The sequence below is a fragment of the Durio zibethinus genome, chromosome 12 (genome assembly GCF_047325235.1).
Source record: "Durio zibethinus cultivar Kanyao isolate XHJ-2024 chromosome 12, ASM4732523v1, whole genome shotgun sequence".
Classification (NCBI taxonomy): domain Eukaryota; kingdom Viridiplantae; phylum Streptophyta; class Magnoliopsida; order Malvales; family Malvaceae; genus Durio; species Durio zibethinus.
In genome coordinates, this window is record NC_143173.1 from 12,868,667 (window position 1) to 12,887,571 (window position 18,905).

At 32.4% G+C, this 18,905-nt stretch overlaps 2 protein-coding genes and 2 pseudogenes across 2 annotated transcripts; 1 reads left to right on the forward strand and 3 right to left on the reverse strand.

Annotated features, from left to right (window-relative positions):
- Window positions 1-1,602: 1,602 nt before the first annotated feature.
- Window positions 1,603-3,416, reverse strand: LOC111297585 (cytochrome P450 81Q32-like; annotated as a pseudogene).
- Window positions 3,417-5,168: 1,752 nt separating this feature from the next.
- On the reverse strand, window positions 5,169-8,714 carry LOC111286967 (cucumisin-like; annotated as a pseudogene).
- Window positions 8,715-10,887: 2,173 nt separating this feature from the next.
- Window positions 10,888-12,496, forward strand: LOC111297580 (uncharacterized). Its single transcript, XM_022892248.2, has 2 exons — window positions 10,888-11,383; window positions 11,531-12,496. The coding sequence occupies exons 1-2, from the start codon at window positions 11,054-11,056 to the stop codon at window positions 12,080-12,082; spliced, it is 882 nt and encodes a 293-aa protein (XP_022747983.2). The 5' UTR covers window positions 10,888-11,053; the 3' UTR covers window positions 12,083-12,496.
- A 101-nt stretch (window positions 12,497-12,597) lies between these two features.
- Window positions 12,598-16,825, reverse strand: LOC111296824 (cucumisin-like). Its single transcript, XM_089740638.1, has 10 exons — window positions 16,661-16,825; window positions 16,385-16,473; window positions 15,580-15,674; window positions 15,262-15,508; window positions 14,656-15,169; window positions 14,373-14,476; window positions 13,923-14,141; window positions 13,728-13,839; window positions 13,427-13,640; window positions 12,598-13,332 (listed from the first exon to the last, which is right to left on the reverse strand). Exons 1-10 carry the CDS (start codon window positions 16,769-16,771, stop codon window positions 12,803-12,805), a joined length of 2,235 nt encoding a protein of 744 aa, XP_089596764.1. The 5' UTR covers window positions 16,772-16,825; the 3' UTR covers window positions 12,598-12,802.
- Between the last annotated feature and the right edge of the window lie 2,080 nt (window positions 16,826-18,905).

The following is an 18,905-nucleotide window of genomic DNA, read 5'->3' on the forward strand; positions in this document are numbered from 1 at the left end:
TTAATTATGCATGGCTGTAATTAATTCCAACTTGATTCAAAAGTAGTGATCTGACATTCCAATTAATATAAATTCAGTTTAGAAATTCAACACCCACCAAGGAATTTGATCCACTAGTCAAATTGCAACAAAGTGAAGAACATTCCTAGGTTGTCAGAATATGAAGACAATATGCCATACATTTGTGAGCAATTTTCATGTTTCAACATATATAGAGTTGATTCTTTCAAGCTGGTGAATTAAATTGACTTTTTGTGTCTTTGATTGTATGTTTCTTAACCAAGTGGCTCATGTCTAAACCTGTCTGATGGGACATGAGTTTTGAAGCTGAAATCTAGTTTAATGGATTAAAAATCATTTTTTATTTAAATTTAATTTAAAAAATATATAAAATATTAATATAATTTTTTTTTAATATTTTAGTATTTTTGGAACAATAATCAGGTCTGTTAGACTTCATGAATCGAATTAGGTTTTGGACAAAAAATTTTAAAGATCAATTGGACCTAATTTGATCTGACCCATGGACATATATGCTCATGCTATCTATTAATTTTTTTTTTTTAATTTATTGTTTAGGTTACACACAATAAAAGATGAAATTCTATATCCATTCTCACATAAAAGCTTAAAAATAAAGAGCATGCATAAGTGAAAAAAAAAATGCGAATTTAAGATTCAATGAGAAAGTTGTACATGAGTATTTGTCTTAATATAATAGGTGCATATATATATTTACATATTCACATATTCAAACAATTAAGTTGGAATTTTTCAAAATAATTTACGAAATTTATTAAAAAACATGTAATTTACTTACTATATAATATTTCTCCAGACTTAAAATACAGTAAAGTTTTTGTTAAAAAGGAAACAGTGAAGTTTTATTTTTACATTCTAACAAAAAGATATTTTTTAATTATAACCATAATCTAGGAATTCAGAAATTTCTAGTAAGTTAAGGATTTTTACAGTCAATTGCCACTTAATATTTTTATTTTTGATTTTTTTTACATTGTTAATACTTAATGTTAACGTTTAAATAAAAAATTAAATATAAACTTAAGAAATAAAAATAATTTAATGATATCAAAACTAGGGAACTAATTATCTTGGATTCATGGAATGAATCTAAAAAAAAAAAAAAAACTTAATTGACAAAAACAAAAGGAGAAAAGAAACAAAAAGTGACAGAAAACTTCCATGAATAGGTTAATCACATTCTGGTTTTATCTGACAGAAGAGATTGGTTTCATGTTATCAATCAAAGTTGAAATATGAATAAATTAAAGCAAAATCCATTTCTCTGGTAATCTGGATCTTATATATGATTGCCAATCTTTTTTTTTATACCACTTTTTAGAAAAGAAAATTGAAAATTTGAATATTGAACTTAATTCAGTTGAATTATATAATCATTTTTAAGAGATGATATTTGATAAGTATAAGATTCAATTCCCGATTCCTATAACCTCTTCTCATATTCTCAAACTATAATTTCTTTTATACTAAAAAACTATGAAGTATTATTATCAAATTTGTCATATTAACTTGATAATCGAGCTCGATCCCTTGATATCTAGTAAATGGAAGCATATGACTTTAGAATTATAACAAAAAAGAATGTATAAAACATAGAATTAATTTTATTATTCATAAGTTCAGACTGGTTCACTGGTACTTCAGTCAAGACATCAGCTTATTTGCCATGTTGCGTGCTTTGCACAAGGCCTCTAAAGGTTCAGCTTTAGGCATAGTCACACCTTTGCCTTCAGTCATGTCAATTTCCTTTTCACCAACTCTTTTCCACTCAAAGCACTGAATCACTGACCCCAAAACCAAGCCAACAGCACGGCGAGCTAGATCCATTCCCGGGCAAGACCTCCTTCCCATCCCAAATGGCATTAGCTAATAATTAGTTTCATGATCAATTTCTCCATGTCCAAACCTGTCAGGCTTAAAACTTGTTGGCTCATCCCACAGCTTGGGGTCCCTGTGAATTGCCCATGCATTGACTAACAACATAGTGTCCTTAGGAATGTGATACCCTCCTAGGGTGCTATGATCCGAGCATCCATGGGGGAATAAGAGTGGTGCTATCGAGTTTAGTCGAAGGGTCTCAGAGATTACGTTTTGTAAATAATTTAGTTTGCGTAGATCATGAACTTCAGCTAGCAATTTGTCTCGGCCAACAAGGCAGTCTATCTCAGCTATAGTCTTTTCCAATGCATTTGGATTGTTGAGTAAATTGGACATGCTTCATTCTACCGTTGACATTATTGTATCGATGGATGCATTTAGCATGTCCTGGGCATTATCAAAACAAACACATTAAAAATATTTTTAATGGTTGCTTAATAAAAAACACACATATCTTGAATGATTGATGCATTTAAAGATAATGAGTTATTTTACTTATACAAAAATCATGAATGATTGATGCATGTTACTCTAGATTGTGCCAGTCACTTGAACAAAAATAATAAATATAAAAAAAGCAGAATGTGACTAAGTACCATCATCTGGGCTTTGATGTTTTGATCAGTGTAATACTGAGGCTGTGATTCTTGCAAAGAAAGCAAGTGGCTGATCATGGTGCTTTCCCTCTCAAAATCACCTTTATTCATTCTATGCTCATCAATCAAATCTTGCAAGAATGCATCTGTTTCTTTGAAAAGTCTCACTGTATTCTTCTTGAATCCTTGAAAATCAATCCACTGCAATGAAGGGAAAAAATCTCCTACATTTCCTGAGACTCCCATCTGAAAAAGATCTTCTACAAGCTTCTGTAGTCTTTTTCCTTCTAGTTTTCCTGTCACTTGTTCTCCATTATTGTATTGTTTTCCTGCAAAAATTCTGATATTGAATATGAATTCTGACAACATTGGTTTCAACTTTACCTTGACGAAACTATCATCCTGGCTAGAAACAACATTGTACAATTTTTTCAGTAAAATCCTGGCTTCGTCCATCCGAATTGCCGAAGACAATTTCAAGCAAGTTGGAGAGAGTATTTCATGTCTGAATATACGACGAAGGTTGCGCCAATGGTCACCATATGGAGCTAAGCCTACATTGATGTAGTTGTAGCCAACATACTTGCCTGCCCAAAAGAGAGGGCGGTTAGCAGAAATGATTTCGTTTTTGGTGAAGCATTCTTCCACGGCGGAGGGTGATGACACGACGACGGCGAGGCGGGAGCCGAGCTGGAGGGAGAAGATTGGACCATGGTTTTGTGAGAGGGTGAAGATGCATCGGTGGAGAGGTTCCTTGAGGAGATGGAGGTGGCCTAGGCTTGGAAGTGCAAAAGGACTTGGGGGTAGGTTCTTGTGTTTGGTTCTTGTTCCAAGCAAGAGCTTGATAATAAGGATGGAAAGAAGAATAAGCCATGAATATAGTGCAATTTTGTCCTCCATCCTAAAAATGCGATGGTTCTGGCAATTGCTATATGCAGCACTTGCAATCCTTTTATTCAAAGAAGGTTCATGCAAAAATTAAACATAAAATGAAAAATTTATAGTTTAGTTTAATTGGTTTATGCGACTATAATTAAAAAATGATATATAATATATTTAGAATTCAAATATCAATACTTGTAATTTCTTATTTTATGTCAAGATTGTAATCTTTTTTATATAAAAAATTATGAAAACAAAAAAAAAAGAAGCTACCCTTTCCTTTTCTTTTAATTAATAGTACATTTGCAGAAATAACGCATATAATGAGAGTTTGATGAGATTGAATTTGATTTTATTGTTTAAAAAATTCAAGTAAAAGATTGGAATATATATAGTTGACCTCACAAATTGTTTTTTTGTTTTATAAACTTACCATTTCGAGCTAGTTTTCACGTAAATGAAGCTTATGGCAATAAAAAATATAGCTTATGTCTCCAAGGTGAAAATTTGATTGATTTTGTTCATGGATTGGCAGGATTGCTTTGGAATTCTCGAGATTTGTTATGAATTCTTAATTACTCTTATTTTGTGGCAACTGGTAATAGTATAGCTGCCAAGTTGGGTGCCCTTAGTAAAGGTTTACCTTTGGGTATGTTCATATAAGATCTTTCCCAATCTATTGTGCCAATTGTCTTCATACAAAACACTTTTTAACTCAAAGCATCAAGGCGAACTTTTAAGTTTATTCTAGATGGTTCATTCATTTTAATATAAGATTGAAGTTCGATTTTTAATTCTTGTAAATTTCATTTTCATAATTTTAATTGAAAAATTGATAAAAAAATAAATTATAAAAAAAATATAGGCATTAATAAGCTTACAATGAAATATATTTTTCTTTAAAAATAAAGTGAGAATTCATATTTTAAAATTCACTTTTACCATTTTTTTTTTAATTTTAAAAGCCTATACGTGTAGTTTTATTTAATTTTATTTTAAATGTCAATATTCCAACTTCAGAAATGTCTCCAATCGTAAACTTAAATCAACAATCCTTTTGTTTTTAGAAATTTCAATAGTTAGGATGCGGGATAGGTGGAGCATTTTTCATTCTCAATTTTTTTTATATTATACTCATCCTTCTACCTATTTTCAATGAGTATTTCAAATTTACCTACATTCTAATTTTTTTGTTTTTGTATTTAATGGGTATGAATAATCTTTGTTTCCATGTATTTTAAAAAAATAAAAAATATTTTTTACTTTTTTTAAATTTTATTTTTCACATATAAGTAATTTTTTTTATAAATATATATACAAAGGGAAAATGAAAAAAAGTCAAAATTGATGGGAAAATATGCATAAAATTATTGTACATATTAATTTATTTTATATTCATTGCATCAAGTTTTTTAATTAAAGTAAAATCAATTGAATTTATTTTTTTTCTTTTTAGAACAATATATATTATATAATCCATTTATATAATCATCGTAATTAATTATGAATATCAATATAATAATGCTAGTTTTCTAATTTTTTTTTTCAACAACAAAGACATAAATTTAGTATGAGATTCTGCACACTTTCATTTTATTTTTCCATCATACATTGACACTTTCATAGTTTTCAACTGCATGAAAACAATTGTATTTACAATATTGAATTAGTTGCATGCAAGATTCAATCATTATGTAGATGAAACTAAAAGAGTAAAATACATACAACAAACAGATTGATAATAAAAATAACTTGGATCTTCTTCAATATTCATTCGATTATCGAAGCATAAGCAACAATAGGGCACCTCACTTGATGCAGGCCATCATTCCAGGTCAAAGAACAAGAGATAATAGAGTTGCCAACTTCAGCTCTAATAGTCACAACAAAGGATTCCTTTTGGCCAAGAGAATTGAAAGAAAGTGCACTTGGTTGAACTTGGATTTTAAGTCCTGGTGCAGCCCTAACAACTGCCTTGTAAGTTGACACAGCTGAACCAACATTTTTTACCGTCCCATGAAAGTGTCTAGTGATAGATTTTCCAGGAGTAGCAGATAATGCAAAGGAAGGGTAGTTTAGATCCCACACTGTTCCATCTGTTTCTTCAGAACAACTGCTATTATTTCCAGTTCTGAGCTGTAGATATGCAGGGCTATATCCTCGTCCACACAAAAATTTAACATAATCAATCTTCCCGGTATCATATATCAATCCGGGTTGGGCCGGTAGTGCAGGATTTATGTGACCTGCCCCGAACGCAAACTCACCTTCAATGTTGTTCTCAGCACTCACTGGAAAAGCTGCAAAAAATTAGATGGATTCTACTTAGATGTGAGAATTCAAAAGCTCTTTGATAAACATTTCATGTCTACATATGGCCGTTTTCAAAATGCAATTTTGATCTTGCATAAAACTAATACCTGTTGTCATTAGAGCAGACTTAATGGCAGCAGGAGACCATGTCGGATGAAATGACTTAACATAAGCACCTGCCCCAGTTGCATGTGGACAAGACATGGATGTGCCAGAAACAATATTGTATGGAACTACTCTTGCATCACCTTCGGTTGCTGTCACAGTGGTATTTCCAGACCATGCAGCCAAAATATCAACCCCAGGTGCTGTAAGATCAGGCTGCCTCAAATCAAGAAATTAGAACTTAAAAGGAAGGAAATTTAACAGAAAATGGAGAAAACTATTTCATTTACCTTGAGGATATCTGCTGTGATAGGGTTAGGCCCTCGAGATGAAAATGAAGCAAAGTACGGGGCAAACTGATTATATTCTTGGATGCTCTTGTATATTGTTGCAGTTGGGTTTCTAATCAAAGTAATGCAACTAAATTAATAATATTCGGCCTCTGATTAAACTTTTACGGATAAATATTATATAGAGAACTTGGCATATACTCTGTTGAGTTAACGTAGTTGAAAACAGTTCTTCCATCATCCATGTTCAAGTTGGAAAGAGGTAGAGGGTAACTGAATTCATTATCTTTGTTTCCTTCATATTGAAATACAGCACCAACAGCTCCTCCCTCCATTGCACCTTCAGCATTGCTGTAATCTTCGCAAAAAACAATATTTCCTTTCACTAATGTTTCGTTCAATGACCCTGGCAAGCAATACCTGCAATCCATAACGAATTTTTCGACATCAAGATAACATTCATTAATGTAGCATAAGGTCTGCATTTTGCAATCTCAATGCTCAATGCTACATGGAATCCTGGGAAACAAAACCTTGTGAAATGTCCAGGGCATCTCCACCATAGATGAAAGGGTACATTTTTCCATCGAGATCAAATGTATTTATAGATGTTCCCTACATTAATCATATATAAAACTGGTTAATTCAAGAGTTGGCATAGGAGTAGCAGAAATGAATCCCCTTAATTACTTCATAAATTTCACCATTACCGAGTTTCACCTTCCTCACGAACTTTCTATCTATGGTACTAGCAGCTACAGATAGAGACCAAGGTGAAAGATTCACAATTGATGCAGGATCAGGACCATTGTTACCAGCAGAGTTGGACGTCAGGATCCCATTCTTCATTGAATGGAAAGCTCCAATAGCAATGGAGTTTTCAAAATAATCGGATGCAAAGGAACCCCCAACTGAAAGAGAGATAATGTCAACACTATCGGCTATTGCATCATTAAATGCTGCAAGCATGTCTGCATGATGGCAACCATCAGACCAACATATCTTGTACACTGCAATGCGGGCAGATGGAACCCCTCCACGAGCCATCCCTTCGGCAAGGCCATATAAACTTGCCTGGCTAACTAAGCCACCTGCAGCTGTTGATGCAGTGTGACTCCCATTACCATCTGAGTCTCTTGGAGATTCGAAATCATCTGAACCGAATTCTCCATCAGCCCGGTAGTATCTAGGATCTAGCTCCAATTATTTTCCTGAAAGGGATTATGAAAGACCAATCAACATTTGATAAATGATTTTTATCTGCTTATGTGTGTTATGATAAAGCTTTGTACAATTATTTTTACTTGTTGCAAGTGAAATTAGATGACTTTTGGCAAGTGTCCTTCCATTTTTCAGGAAGTTGACCAAATCCTGTGTCGTTAGAACTTTCAGATTCTGGCCATATCCCTGTGTCAAGCATTCCAACAACAATATCATTCTCAATAACTGATCTTTTCACTTTTTTGGAGAAGACCATGAATTCCCATGACCTTGATGTGTGGAGCTGCTTCTTTTGGAACACAGAGGCAATCCCTTCCTTTCCTGAAGAAAAATATTTCCAGTCACCTTTTTGGATAGCCGCGTGATCTATTGATAAAACGTTGAATATTTACTCCCACTGCATCCCAGTTGAAATTCCAAAAGCCTCAATTATTAAAAAAAATAACAAAAAAAGGGAGTTCTTTCCATAATTTCACCAAAAAATAATATTTAAATCTATTAAAGAAGCATCTCAATGTCAGAGAACTCTCAGTTTCTCTGCCTCCTCCTCGGTCAACTTGGCTGCAAATCCATTGAAGCTCCTATGGTAGCTATAGAGCAAAATGTCTGATGCAGCACTTCTGAATGCAATTCACAAATAGAAGTAATTATATATGAAATGGTGAATCAAAGTTGAGTAAAACTTGCATTCAAATGCAAGGAAAATAAATGACAATTGACAAACCTGGGAACAATATTCTGAAGCAAGCTGGTGTGAAGGCTTGCAGCAGAGACCTCACCCTTTGGAAGGTCATCCATGTAAACAATGTAGACCTTGTTCAACAAAACAATTAGACGTATCAGAACTAATTCTAATTCCTAAATCAACCAAATAAACTCGGGTTTCATGGAAAACTCTGTTTGCCTGTCTCTCATCAGAGGCTCCATGGCAACCAACAAGCGTGCTGACAGTGAATCAGATGAGCATAAGCCATGTCAAAGGAGAAGTCTGGACCACCATTGGCAAGTTTTGTAGTATGAATAAGCTCCATTGGAAGGGGCTATACATAAGCATTGATTAATTGTACTAGGAATGAGCTCCATGGCTTTAATTTCTGAAACAAACTAATCATTGTTAAGCTCGCAAATGGAAGAAAGGTGGCCATGGCCGGCTTTTACTACTTATGAAACAGTGTTATTTCTGCCAAAAGTGCTGATTACAACAGAAATTATTCAAATGTTCATTTTTGTCGCATATAATTGGCATTTGAATCGAACCGTTCAAAACATGTAGTACATATTGTTTGGATTAAGAAACTTATAACAAAGTACTGTAAGTGCATTATTGAGAATGGGTGGATTTGGATATGTACTCTTGCTCTTGCATCAAACTTTCTCTCAAGTGCATATTTCCACTGTTTCTTAACTCTTGGGGATTAATTTTCTCTCTTTCATGTGTGAAAAATAGTAAATATGGTGGAGTTTTATTTTATTTTATTTGCATTTTTGACCAATTAACCATTTCAATATTTGATTACTACATATCAATATAAACTACCATACGCCACTGTTTCTTAGAGAATTTTTTGGGTAGGGAGAGCCTACAGTTTTCGAATAAGGGATGGATTCATAGTTTTGAGATAGATAAGGGATTACATAAATCTATTGACCAAAGTTTAGATTAATTGTTTAAATCAACGATTGTCAAAGGTGTTCATAATTGGGTCAAGCTGAGTTCATATTTAATATTAAGAGCTCATATGCTTGTTCCAATTAGGCCTGATATTTTGAGCTTCAATTTTTTTTTTAATTTTGCTTAAATTAAAAAAATAAATATCAAATTTACCCATTAAATTTAATTTATATAATAAAAAATTTTAAATTTTTTAAAAAAAATAAAATATAAAAATAAAAATTTATATATATTTATACAATTATAATATTTTAATTATTTATATTTATTTGAGCTGGGTTGGGCTGGGTTAAGATTTTAATTCTTTTGTTTAAGGCTTAATTGTTCAAGAGTCAACTTAAAATTTAAACAAATTTAAAAATTATATCCAAACTAATTTAATAAATTTTAATTTTTTGTTTAAATTTTTTCAAAATTTGATTGAACCTTTGAATTTAAGCGGATAATTTAACCCTGAACTGGTCTATCGGCTACATGAACCACTTTTTCTGGAGATAATTTGAACATTCAAAAGTTTGTTATAGTTTCAAACTCCACGACCTTAAGCTGATTTAATATGGGATCAGGATCAAAATTCATGGTAAGGAGCAGATGAGAATTGAAATGCAAAGGCTTTTTGATTGAAATTTCTAGACATACATCTCTACTTTGGGTGTACGAGTTTGTAGTATGTGTTTTTTCTTTCCATCGGGAGAAACAAGGAAAAAAAAAGAAGTAAAATCAGAAGAAATTAGTTAAGCCTTTCAATCATTCGATGTCCCATGGCAGCTAACAAGCATGAGACAAAGTAAAACTGCAGGTTAGGATGAACCATGTAAAACGAGAGCTCTAATTGCAAATATCATAAGCAATATAATCAAATTTCATTATTAATTATAAGTGAAAAATATAATCAATAACATTTTATTTATCCAAATATGAAATAAGAAATATTGTAATATTTTTTAGTATTATATAATAATAAAATAATATTAACTGTAGTAATATTTATAAGAATTTAAAATCTATTAGAATTCTTACGTCGTTGTACAAATTGGATATATTTGATTTTTTTTTTTTTGAAAGATGATATATTTGGGTAAGTTAACTAACTGATTGAAGTTAACAAGAATTGTATAAACTAATTATAGTTATACATTGACCAAAAAATTAATTAAAATAACAAAAAATTTTCAGCTATTTGTTTTTATAAATTTGATAATTTATGTATTTTAATTTTTTTTGAACTTATGTATTCATGTTTGTTTATTTAATATTTAATATATGTAAAATATAAAAATTATAATATTTACACGTAAAACAATAAATATTTTTTAATAACTTTTTATAAAATTTTAAGTCGTGTATTTTTCGTTTTTATGTGTTGAATTCCTCTCTCATGTCATGCTTATTCTACTTTTTCGTAAAAAAGTATAATATTATTTGTTATTATACTGGTAAACAAAATCTATTAATTTATGTTCTTCTGAATTTTCTTTTTACCTTTTATCCGAGAGATTAGTGTGATGAAAGAAGGTATTAATGGTGGCTCTGTATTAGCAAAGCCTAGGGTGCATCGGATGATCTCCAAGTCCAAGGAAGAAGAAGAAGCATTCCTGAAGTCGCTTCCGTAGGGTTATCGATTCAAGCCGCTTGATTTTGAGCTTGTTGATTTTTATTTGAGGAGGAAAGTTTACAATCAACCGTTGCCACAGAATAGAATCAGGGAGGTTCAACTCTATAACTATGATCCTGATACCCTTACAGGTTTCTATTTCATACCCTCGTTTTCTTTAGGGTTTTCTTGAAATCAGAAGATTGCAGGTGTTGAAGAAAAAAAAAATCGAGAGAGAAACTATCTTTTCTAGATGATTGTTGCATGATTTTTTTTAGTAGAGAGCTGTTTATTCTGATAAGTTGAGATAATTTCATGCAACTATTGATATGTTAATATTTCATGTCTCACTCGTTTTATCACATGAAATATTCGATACAATCCTGATGGAAATTGAAGAAAATCTAAGCAGGATATAGTATATATATGTATAGTTTCCAATTCTATAGCAGTTTTTATAATGAAGGGTCTTTTTTCTTTGTCTTTGAGAATAGAGATCAGTAATAATAAGTCATCAAATGGAGTTGTGAATGAGTGGTATTTCTTCACTCCAAGAGACCGCAAATACCGCAATGGCACAAGACCAGAGAGAGGAGCTGGCGATGGATTCTGGAAGGCAACTGGAGCTGATAAGCTTGTCAAGTGTAAAGGAAATTTAGTTGGATTCAAGAAGACTTTAGTCTTCTGCAGGGGGAAGCAACCTCACGGTGTTAAGACGAATTGGATTATGCATGAATATGTATTAAGTAATCCTCCACCAAGAGAAAGAGCTAGTAATGATGACATGAGGGTAACCTTTTCTTCTTCTTTTTATGTTGCTTTAGTTCTGAATTATACTTGTATCTAGCATATATGTGATAGACATAGTCTAGCTTTGTTAATTGTATCTTTATTTATTATTGCTTATCACTTAATTAATGTTTTTTTTTTGTTCCAGCTTGATGATTGGGTACTGTGCAGAGTGTATAAGAAGCAGAAGGATGCAAAGCCAAAACCTCAAACCCCTCAGCAGGGTACTGATAAAAAACAGGAGGGAGCTGAAGTTGCAATTCCAGCTTACACTGAAACCAAGAAGCAAGAATATGGGATTTTACCTCTATCTGATCAACAGTTTCAAGTTGAAGACTTCAATATGCTGCCACAACAAACTTATCCAATGCCTTTTTACCACAATATATATCATAATTCTTCATCTGGAGGACTCCCAAAGTTGCCCGAATCTTTTGATACTATGCTGGAACCTGACTCAACCATATTTTCTCAGCAGGCTGCTGTGTCTGAATATGGTAATTTTATACCAACAGCCGTAGATATGTCACCAATTCCTTCTGATCAGTTCCATTCCATGGGCCAAGATAATTTTAACATACAGCAGCAGCAGCAGCAGCAGCAATTTTCAGATTTCGCCAATAATTTTGAGTTCACAGCTGATGATAAATTCCTTTTGGATGAGGACTTTGGCTTACCAGATATATATAGAGATTTGTAGCACTGTAGCCAAAACAGTAGGGTTTGAATTTTTTTTTTTTTAATTTTCTTGATAGATATGGTTTGAACTTTGGGCAATGGAAGTTTTGCCCTATTGGCATTTCATTTTAAGCAATTTAGGTTATTAGGTATGAAATTGTATGGTTTGGCTGGCTTATTAAGACTTTAGGTTTAGAGCTTGTTAATTTTAGCTACTTGGTATGTATATTAGGCAATTCCAGCAGTAATTTGACTGAATTCTCCAAGTCCAAGTCCAAGACTAAACAAATTTTTATATTTTTAGGATGCATTCTTTGTTGCAAGTGAACGTGTGGGGTGCTGCTTGGCAAATTCCTTTGCTATTAAAACTTTCAGATTTGGGCCAAATTTTGGAGTCTAAAATTCCAATCATAACATTTCTTTTCCAAAGCCGCTCTGGCAAATTGTTGGTTGAAAATAGTGTTTTAATGTTCAATAAACACAAGTATTTTAACAGTCTCTTCTACAATAATTTTTTATGTATATGGATTTTATAGAGAAGAGAAGTAATTATAGAGTTTTAGTATCCATAGAAAGCAGTAAAGCTGATACAAAACAAACAAGGCTGCAGAAAGCAGCAACAAGCCAACAAGGAAACGATTGTCCACTATATAAGCAGGGATTTACTCAACCCCCAAGAATTACATAGTTCCTTATTTACTTGAGTCCCCAGAGTCATTAGAGTACAGCTATTTGTAAGATATTATGATATTGAAATAAATACAACGACGGGACTCCTCACCATGTGCACACCATCATCCCATTCCAAAGAAGCAGAAACTATAGATTTATCAGTTTTTCCTTCAATTGTTAATACAAATGATAGCTTCTGCCCCAGAGATGTGAATGACAAAACATTTGGATTAACTTGTATCTTAAGTGCTCCTGTTGGGACAGTCACTTTTGCTCTATATATAGACATTGGTGATCCCACATTTGTGACTGTCCTGTTGAAGGCATGGTGAATAGGTTTCAAGGGTGAGCTAAAAAGAGCAAAAGAAGGGTAGTTTAGATCCCAAACTGTTCCATTGGTAGCTTCAGAACAAGTAGAATTATCGCCGGTTACTAATCGTAGAAATCGAGTGCCATATCCTTGTCCACATAAAAATTTTATGTAGTCAACTTCCTCAGAATCATATAGTAGACCAGGATTGACAGCCTTGGTAGGATTCAAATTGCCTGAGCCATACGCAAATTCAGCGTCCAAGTTAATGCTGGAACTCATAGGGTAGGCTGCAAAGAACATTGCGATCAGAAAAATTAACTACAGTCACAAAAAAAAAAAATTGTAGTTCAGGGAATTAATGTAACAAGTCATGGCCATTACCTGTGGTCATGAGGGCAGATTTAATAGCACCAGGGGACCATGTGGGATGAAATGATTTAACATAGGCAGCTGCTGCAGCAACATGTGGGCAAGACATTGATGTTCCTGAGATTATGTTGAATGGCACGAATCTATTATCGCCTGTAAATTGAGAAACAGGGGAAACTAAAGACCATGCAGCTAGAATGTGAACCCCTGGTGCAGACAAATCTGGCTGCAATTATTAACAACAATATAATGTAATAATCAGTCGTATATAGAATGGTATACGTACAGAAAGATTAATTTTTCATCAAGTTACCTTGAGTATGTCAGGTGTGATTGGATTCGGACCTCTTGATGAGAAAGAGACTATATAAGGAGCAAGTGAGTCATTAGCCTCATTACTCTTATATATAGTTGCAGTTGGGGTACTGTAATTTGTTTTAAAAATACATACTCAAGTGTTAGATGTCTTCAGTTACAATAGAAAGGGGTGTTAAAACTTTGTTGCTACCTTGTCAAGTTTACATATTGAAAAATCTTTTCACCATCGACTAGATCAACGATAGATGCAGGCAAAAGATAGAAGTCAGCAGAATCATATGGACCCTGGTCTCGCATCACTGCACCAACTGCACCAGCAAAAAGAGGTCCTCTCCCATTGAGTGCTGCATCACAAAGAACAATTTTGCCCTTCACCAAATTCTGGTCTAGTGAATTCGTAAAGCAATACCTGTACTTCAAGAACCAACCCGTAATCAGACTCATAAGTTAGATGTTTCTCATACTTTTATTTCCAGTTAGGAAAGGAAATTTCTAACCAAATCTGTTTTTCTCACCTTTCATTTGAGTTTGGATATTAGTAGTATTTTTATTTAGTGATGATGCCCATATTAATTTGAAGCTTCTAAAGCCTAATTTATTATTGATTTTTTTTAAGAAAATGGCTCAGTTTGGATCGAACCTGGACGAACGCCCCGTATAATTTGCAGTAGTGTTGGGTGCATCACCGCCATAAATGATAGGGTACATTTCGTTCTTGAGATCAAATGTATTTATTGATATTCCCTGGACACATGCCAGATAAGCAAATAAGTATTGAAACCAAAGGAATTATAGTTGCAATATCTAACTACTTTTCATTAAATGGAAATTCAATTGTGGTTGTTTATAGCTTAATCGGTTACTTAATAGTTATACTTCTTGTTTCACTTCCTATCATCTTGAACTGATATTAATGGTATTACCTCATAAATATTATTGTTTCCAAGCTGCACCTTGGTGAAAAATTTGCGGTCTATGGTGCTAGCAGCCACAGAAAGGGACCATGGTGAATAATTTGAGATGGTTGAACGGTCGGGGCCATCATTACCTGCAGAGGTTACAGTCAATACACCATTTTTCATGGCATGAAAGGCTCCGATTGCAATAGAATCTTTGAAATAGGGTTGTCCTGATGATATTCCAACTGAAATAGATATAATGTCAACCCCATCGGAAATTGCATCATCAAATGCTGCAAGAATGTCAGCATCAAAACAACCATCTGACCAACAAATTTTGTACACAGCAATACGCGCAGATGGAACCCCTCCTCGGGCTGTTCCTGAACCAAAGCCATACAGGTTTGCCCCATTAACTAACTTCCCAGCTGCCGTTGATGCAGTATGAGTACCATGACCATCAGAATCTCTTGGAGAATTAATGTCATTTGGGACAAAAAACCCAGAGCTGCGGTAATATTGTCCACCTATGATCTTACTGCATTTGAATATACAGCAATGTTAGACAATTCAAGCACTAATTTGATTGATTCTCCAAGACAGCAAACAAATTTTTGTAATGCATAGTACTTGTTGCAAGTGAAATTGCCTGCTGCTACTTGGCACCTGCCTTTCCATTTGCTGGGAGGTGGACCAAGTCCTTTGTCATTAAAACTTTCAGATTCAGGCCAAATTCCGGTGTCAAAAACTCCAATGATAATATCACTTTCCAAAGCTGCTCTTTCAACTTGTTGGGAGAAGCCAATAAAGTCCCATGACTTTGTTGTATGAAGATTTCTTTTTTCATTTGGAAACACAGATACTATGCCTTCCATTCCTAAAATGTCCAAAGATGGATTAATCCGTTTCAAGAAAAGAGATGATCATGGCGAAATCATGCTCACTTACCAGCCATTTTTTGTGCTTCTTCCTCGGTTAGCTCCACCACGAACCCATTAAAACTCTTTTTGTAGCTATAGATCACTGACTTTGTAAAAAATTGACTGCATCATTTCCATTTGCATAGTCAACCTCAATATACTTGAACAATTCTTTGTTTCATACTGTCTGGTCTTACTTGCAATATATTATTGTTCATGCTTTCTTTCTAATAAATTTGAAATTGCTACATTAGACTGATTCAATAGCTGGAGTACTCGTCCAAACTCAAAAGCTCGCTCAAATTTTAAGAGGGCTTTAATAAGAAAAATTTTGAAACTTGAAATATTGAGTCAGACCAGGTCGAGTTGAGTTTAGATAAACATATAAGTTATTAATACTAAACATGAGTCTGACTCAAACCCGATTCGACTCAACTCATGAACATCTCTAATTAGAATTTGGAAAGTAGCCGTTATCTTTAACTTTTTCTCCTTCAGAAAATGAAATACAAGAGAGTATCATGACTTGAACCAAGAATAATATAACAGAGCTTTGCCTTGGTATTATTTCTTATTAGATTTCTTGTTCAACTTTATATTAATGGGAGTAGACAATTATTTGTATCAAAGCAAACTGCCTCCAAATTTACTAGTTTTCTTTTCAATTGTTTGTGCGAAATTGCCTATGAACTCCAAGTAAATTCTTACTACTTGATCACTGATAGCAATCAAACCAGCCTAATACATTGATCTGCATTTCTATTCATTTTTAGTCCCACAAATGGTGCAAATTATTTTCAATGCAAATGTGAGCAATTGGTATTTGCTTATACCTGCCAAAGGCATCTTGTAGCATTCTGCTATGAAGCAAGGATATGGAACTTCCATCGTTAGGGCGGTCGCCCATGTAGACAATATAGCTCTGCAAGTTCAAAAGTACAAAAATGAAATGCATCAGCCATGAACAAATTTGTCCAGATAAGGTTAAACAACTTAAAACATATTCCGTGATCATCAAACCAGGAAAGAATGATAAAAAAATGACTTAAAAAATATGCATATATATAAATATAGGAACAATCCAATTGATTCATTTACATAAATATTGCCTTTTTATTGGTATTGGATGGAGAATGATCGGATGCTGCTCTGCTAGTAAGCAAAGCCAAGAGAAGGCCATGGAGGAGAAGGCACTGAAGAAGATATCGTCTGCCCTTCATTGAAATAATGATAAAATAAAAAACATTTCCAAGTTCTATGTTGGAAAATGTGTTTGTCCAAGTATCAGTATGAGCTATGCACATTTATACATTCAACAAATTAATGAGCATGTTTTTTGGTACATTGCTCATGAACGCGTTATTCCACTTATAATTTTTTTTTTTTTTTTTTTGTGGTTATGAATATCCAAAGCCTCACCACCATTGATTTAGATTTTGTTTTTTTAGACATTAAATAGGAACTTGGAATCGTCACTTTGGGTTCACGTGGGTGATGTAAGCACTTGACCTTCACTTAAGACTTTTTAGCAAAGAATTTTTTTAATCGTGAATTCGAATTGAATTAAATTTAATTTGATATTTTTTAATAATTAATAATATTAAAAAATTTTAAAATTTAATTTAAATCGATCATTTTGGACTCCCATCATGTCATAATTGCTATTATAAGGTGTGATAGTAATTCATCGTCTTGTCAAATCAATTTTAATGTTTTAAGAAATTTTTATTCTATTGTTTTATGATGTATCTATCTTTTCATTTATTGCAAAATTTTCATTGGAGGAAGGTTTATTTGCGGGAGTGTTTTTCTCGCTTTATTTATATAATTGGTATTAATAATTTATATATTTATTTAAATTTGATTTAAAATAAAATTTTAAATTTTAAAATTTTATTTAAATTAAAAAATAAATTTTAAATTTATATATTAAATTTAATTTAATTAATAAAAAATTAAAAAAATAATTAAATTTAATTTAATAAAATTATATTTAATTCACATATATATAAAAATTAAAAAAATTATATAAAAACATAAATATAATATATATAATTTTTATTTTTAATTTATATATATAAATTTATTTATATATAATTTATATATATAAATAAATAATTTATATATACGTGAATTCGAATCAAATTCAGATTTTAAAATTTTTATTCAAAATTTAATTTAAAATTTAAACAGATTAAAAATTATCTTTAAATTTGTTCAATAAATTTTAATTTTTTATTTAAATTTTTTAAAAATTTAAATAAATTTTTAGATTTAGACGAATAATTTGATGCTTAAACAAATCTATCTACAATGTTATTGGTCGTAGCATGAATATAGCAGCTTTCGTAAAACAAAAAATGACATTGACAAAGCAGTCATAGACTCTGATTTTTTGGTTTGTATTAAATGTTGGTTCATGCATGCTTGCAAGAAACCGGTTTGATCTAGTTTTACTTTGTTCTAACAACTGTTTGACATAGACAATAATATCCAGAGACAAATTAATAATGAAATTTTTGACAGGCCAAAGGGCCATGAAGGTGTAATTCAATCATTTGCAATTATCATGATCACTTTTTTATTAGAGTGGCCGAATTTAGCCGGTTAGATCCCATTGAAAGACCGTTTTAAGTGCCTTTTAATCCGCTAATCTGTTTGCTTTCTTTGGCTATGGAAAGCAATGTCTCCTCTCCTTCTCCTGAGGAGCCTTTCTCTCTCTCTGAGCAAGAACTTTCAGCAAAACAAACACCAAGTTCTAGAATTTCACTAATCACCCTTTGCTATCAATAATTAATATTAATCATTCATCATTTTATGGTTAGTTTCTTCTCTTCTTTCACACCTTATTTGTTTCTCAAGAACAGGAAAAAAGGAAAGAAACAGAAGCATTTCTTTTTCTCTTCATTTCATTGGAAATAAATAGGTTCTTAGGATTTGGTTTTCCGATTTCTTACATGAAGAAATTCAGGATACCGGGTAATGGTGGTTAAGCCAAATTTGGATTTTTTTTTTTGTACAAAAGAGGTCGAGGGAATAGGATTGTAAGTATTGATGTTCGAATCTTAAACTTATTAGATATCATCTGACTATATCAATCGATTAAATTAAGTTCTTAATTTTAAATTTGGATTGTTTGATATAATAAAAATTAATTATTATTATTATTTTTTGGATGTAGCAGGTTTTGAAAACCATAAAAGACAAGTGTAAATGGCATATAGAGTGGATCATGAATATGATTATCTATTCAAGATTGTATTGATAGGAGATTCAGGTGTGGGAAAATCTAACATTCTTTCAAGATTTACAAGAAATGAGTTTTGCTTGGAGTCCAAGTCAACCATTGGTGTT

Excerpts from the sequence above, each read along its gene's own strand:
- LOC111297580 (XM_022892248.2), top strand. The coding sequence starts at position 11,054 with ATGAAGGGTCTTTTTTCTTTGTCTTTGAGAATAGAGATCAGTAATAAT. Across the intron at positions 11,384-11,530 it reads CTAGTAATGATGACATGAGG|CTTGATGATTGGGTACTGTG; the intron begins GTAACCTTTTCT and ends TTTTTGTTCCAG.
- LOC111296824 (XM_089740638.1), bottom strand. The coding sequence starts at position 16,771 with ATGAAGGGCAGACGATATCTTCTTCAGTGCCTTCTCCTCCATGGCCTT. Across the intron at positions 15,509-15,579 it reads AGAAGCACAAAAAATGGCTG|GAATGGAAGGCATAGTATCT; the intron begins GTAAGTGAGCAT and ends TGGACATTTTAG. Across the intron at positions 15,170-15,261 it reads GGCAATTTCACTTGCAACAA|TAAGATCATAGGTGGACAAT; the intron begins GTACTATGCATT and ends ATTCAAATGCAG.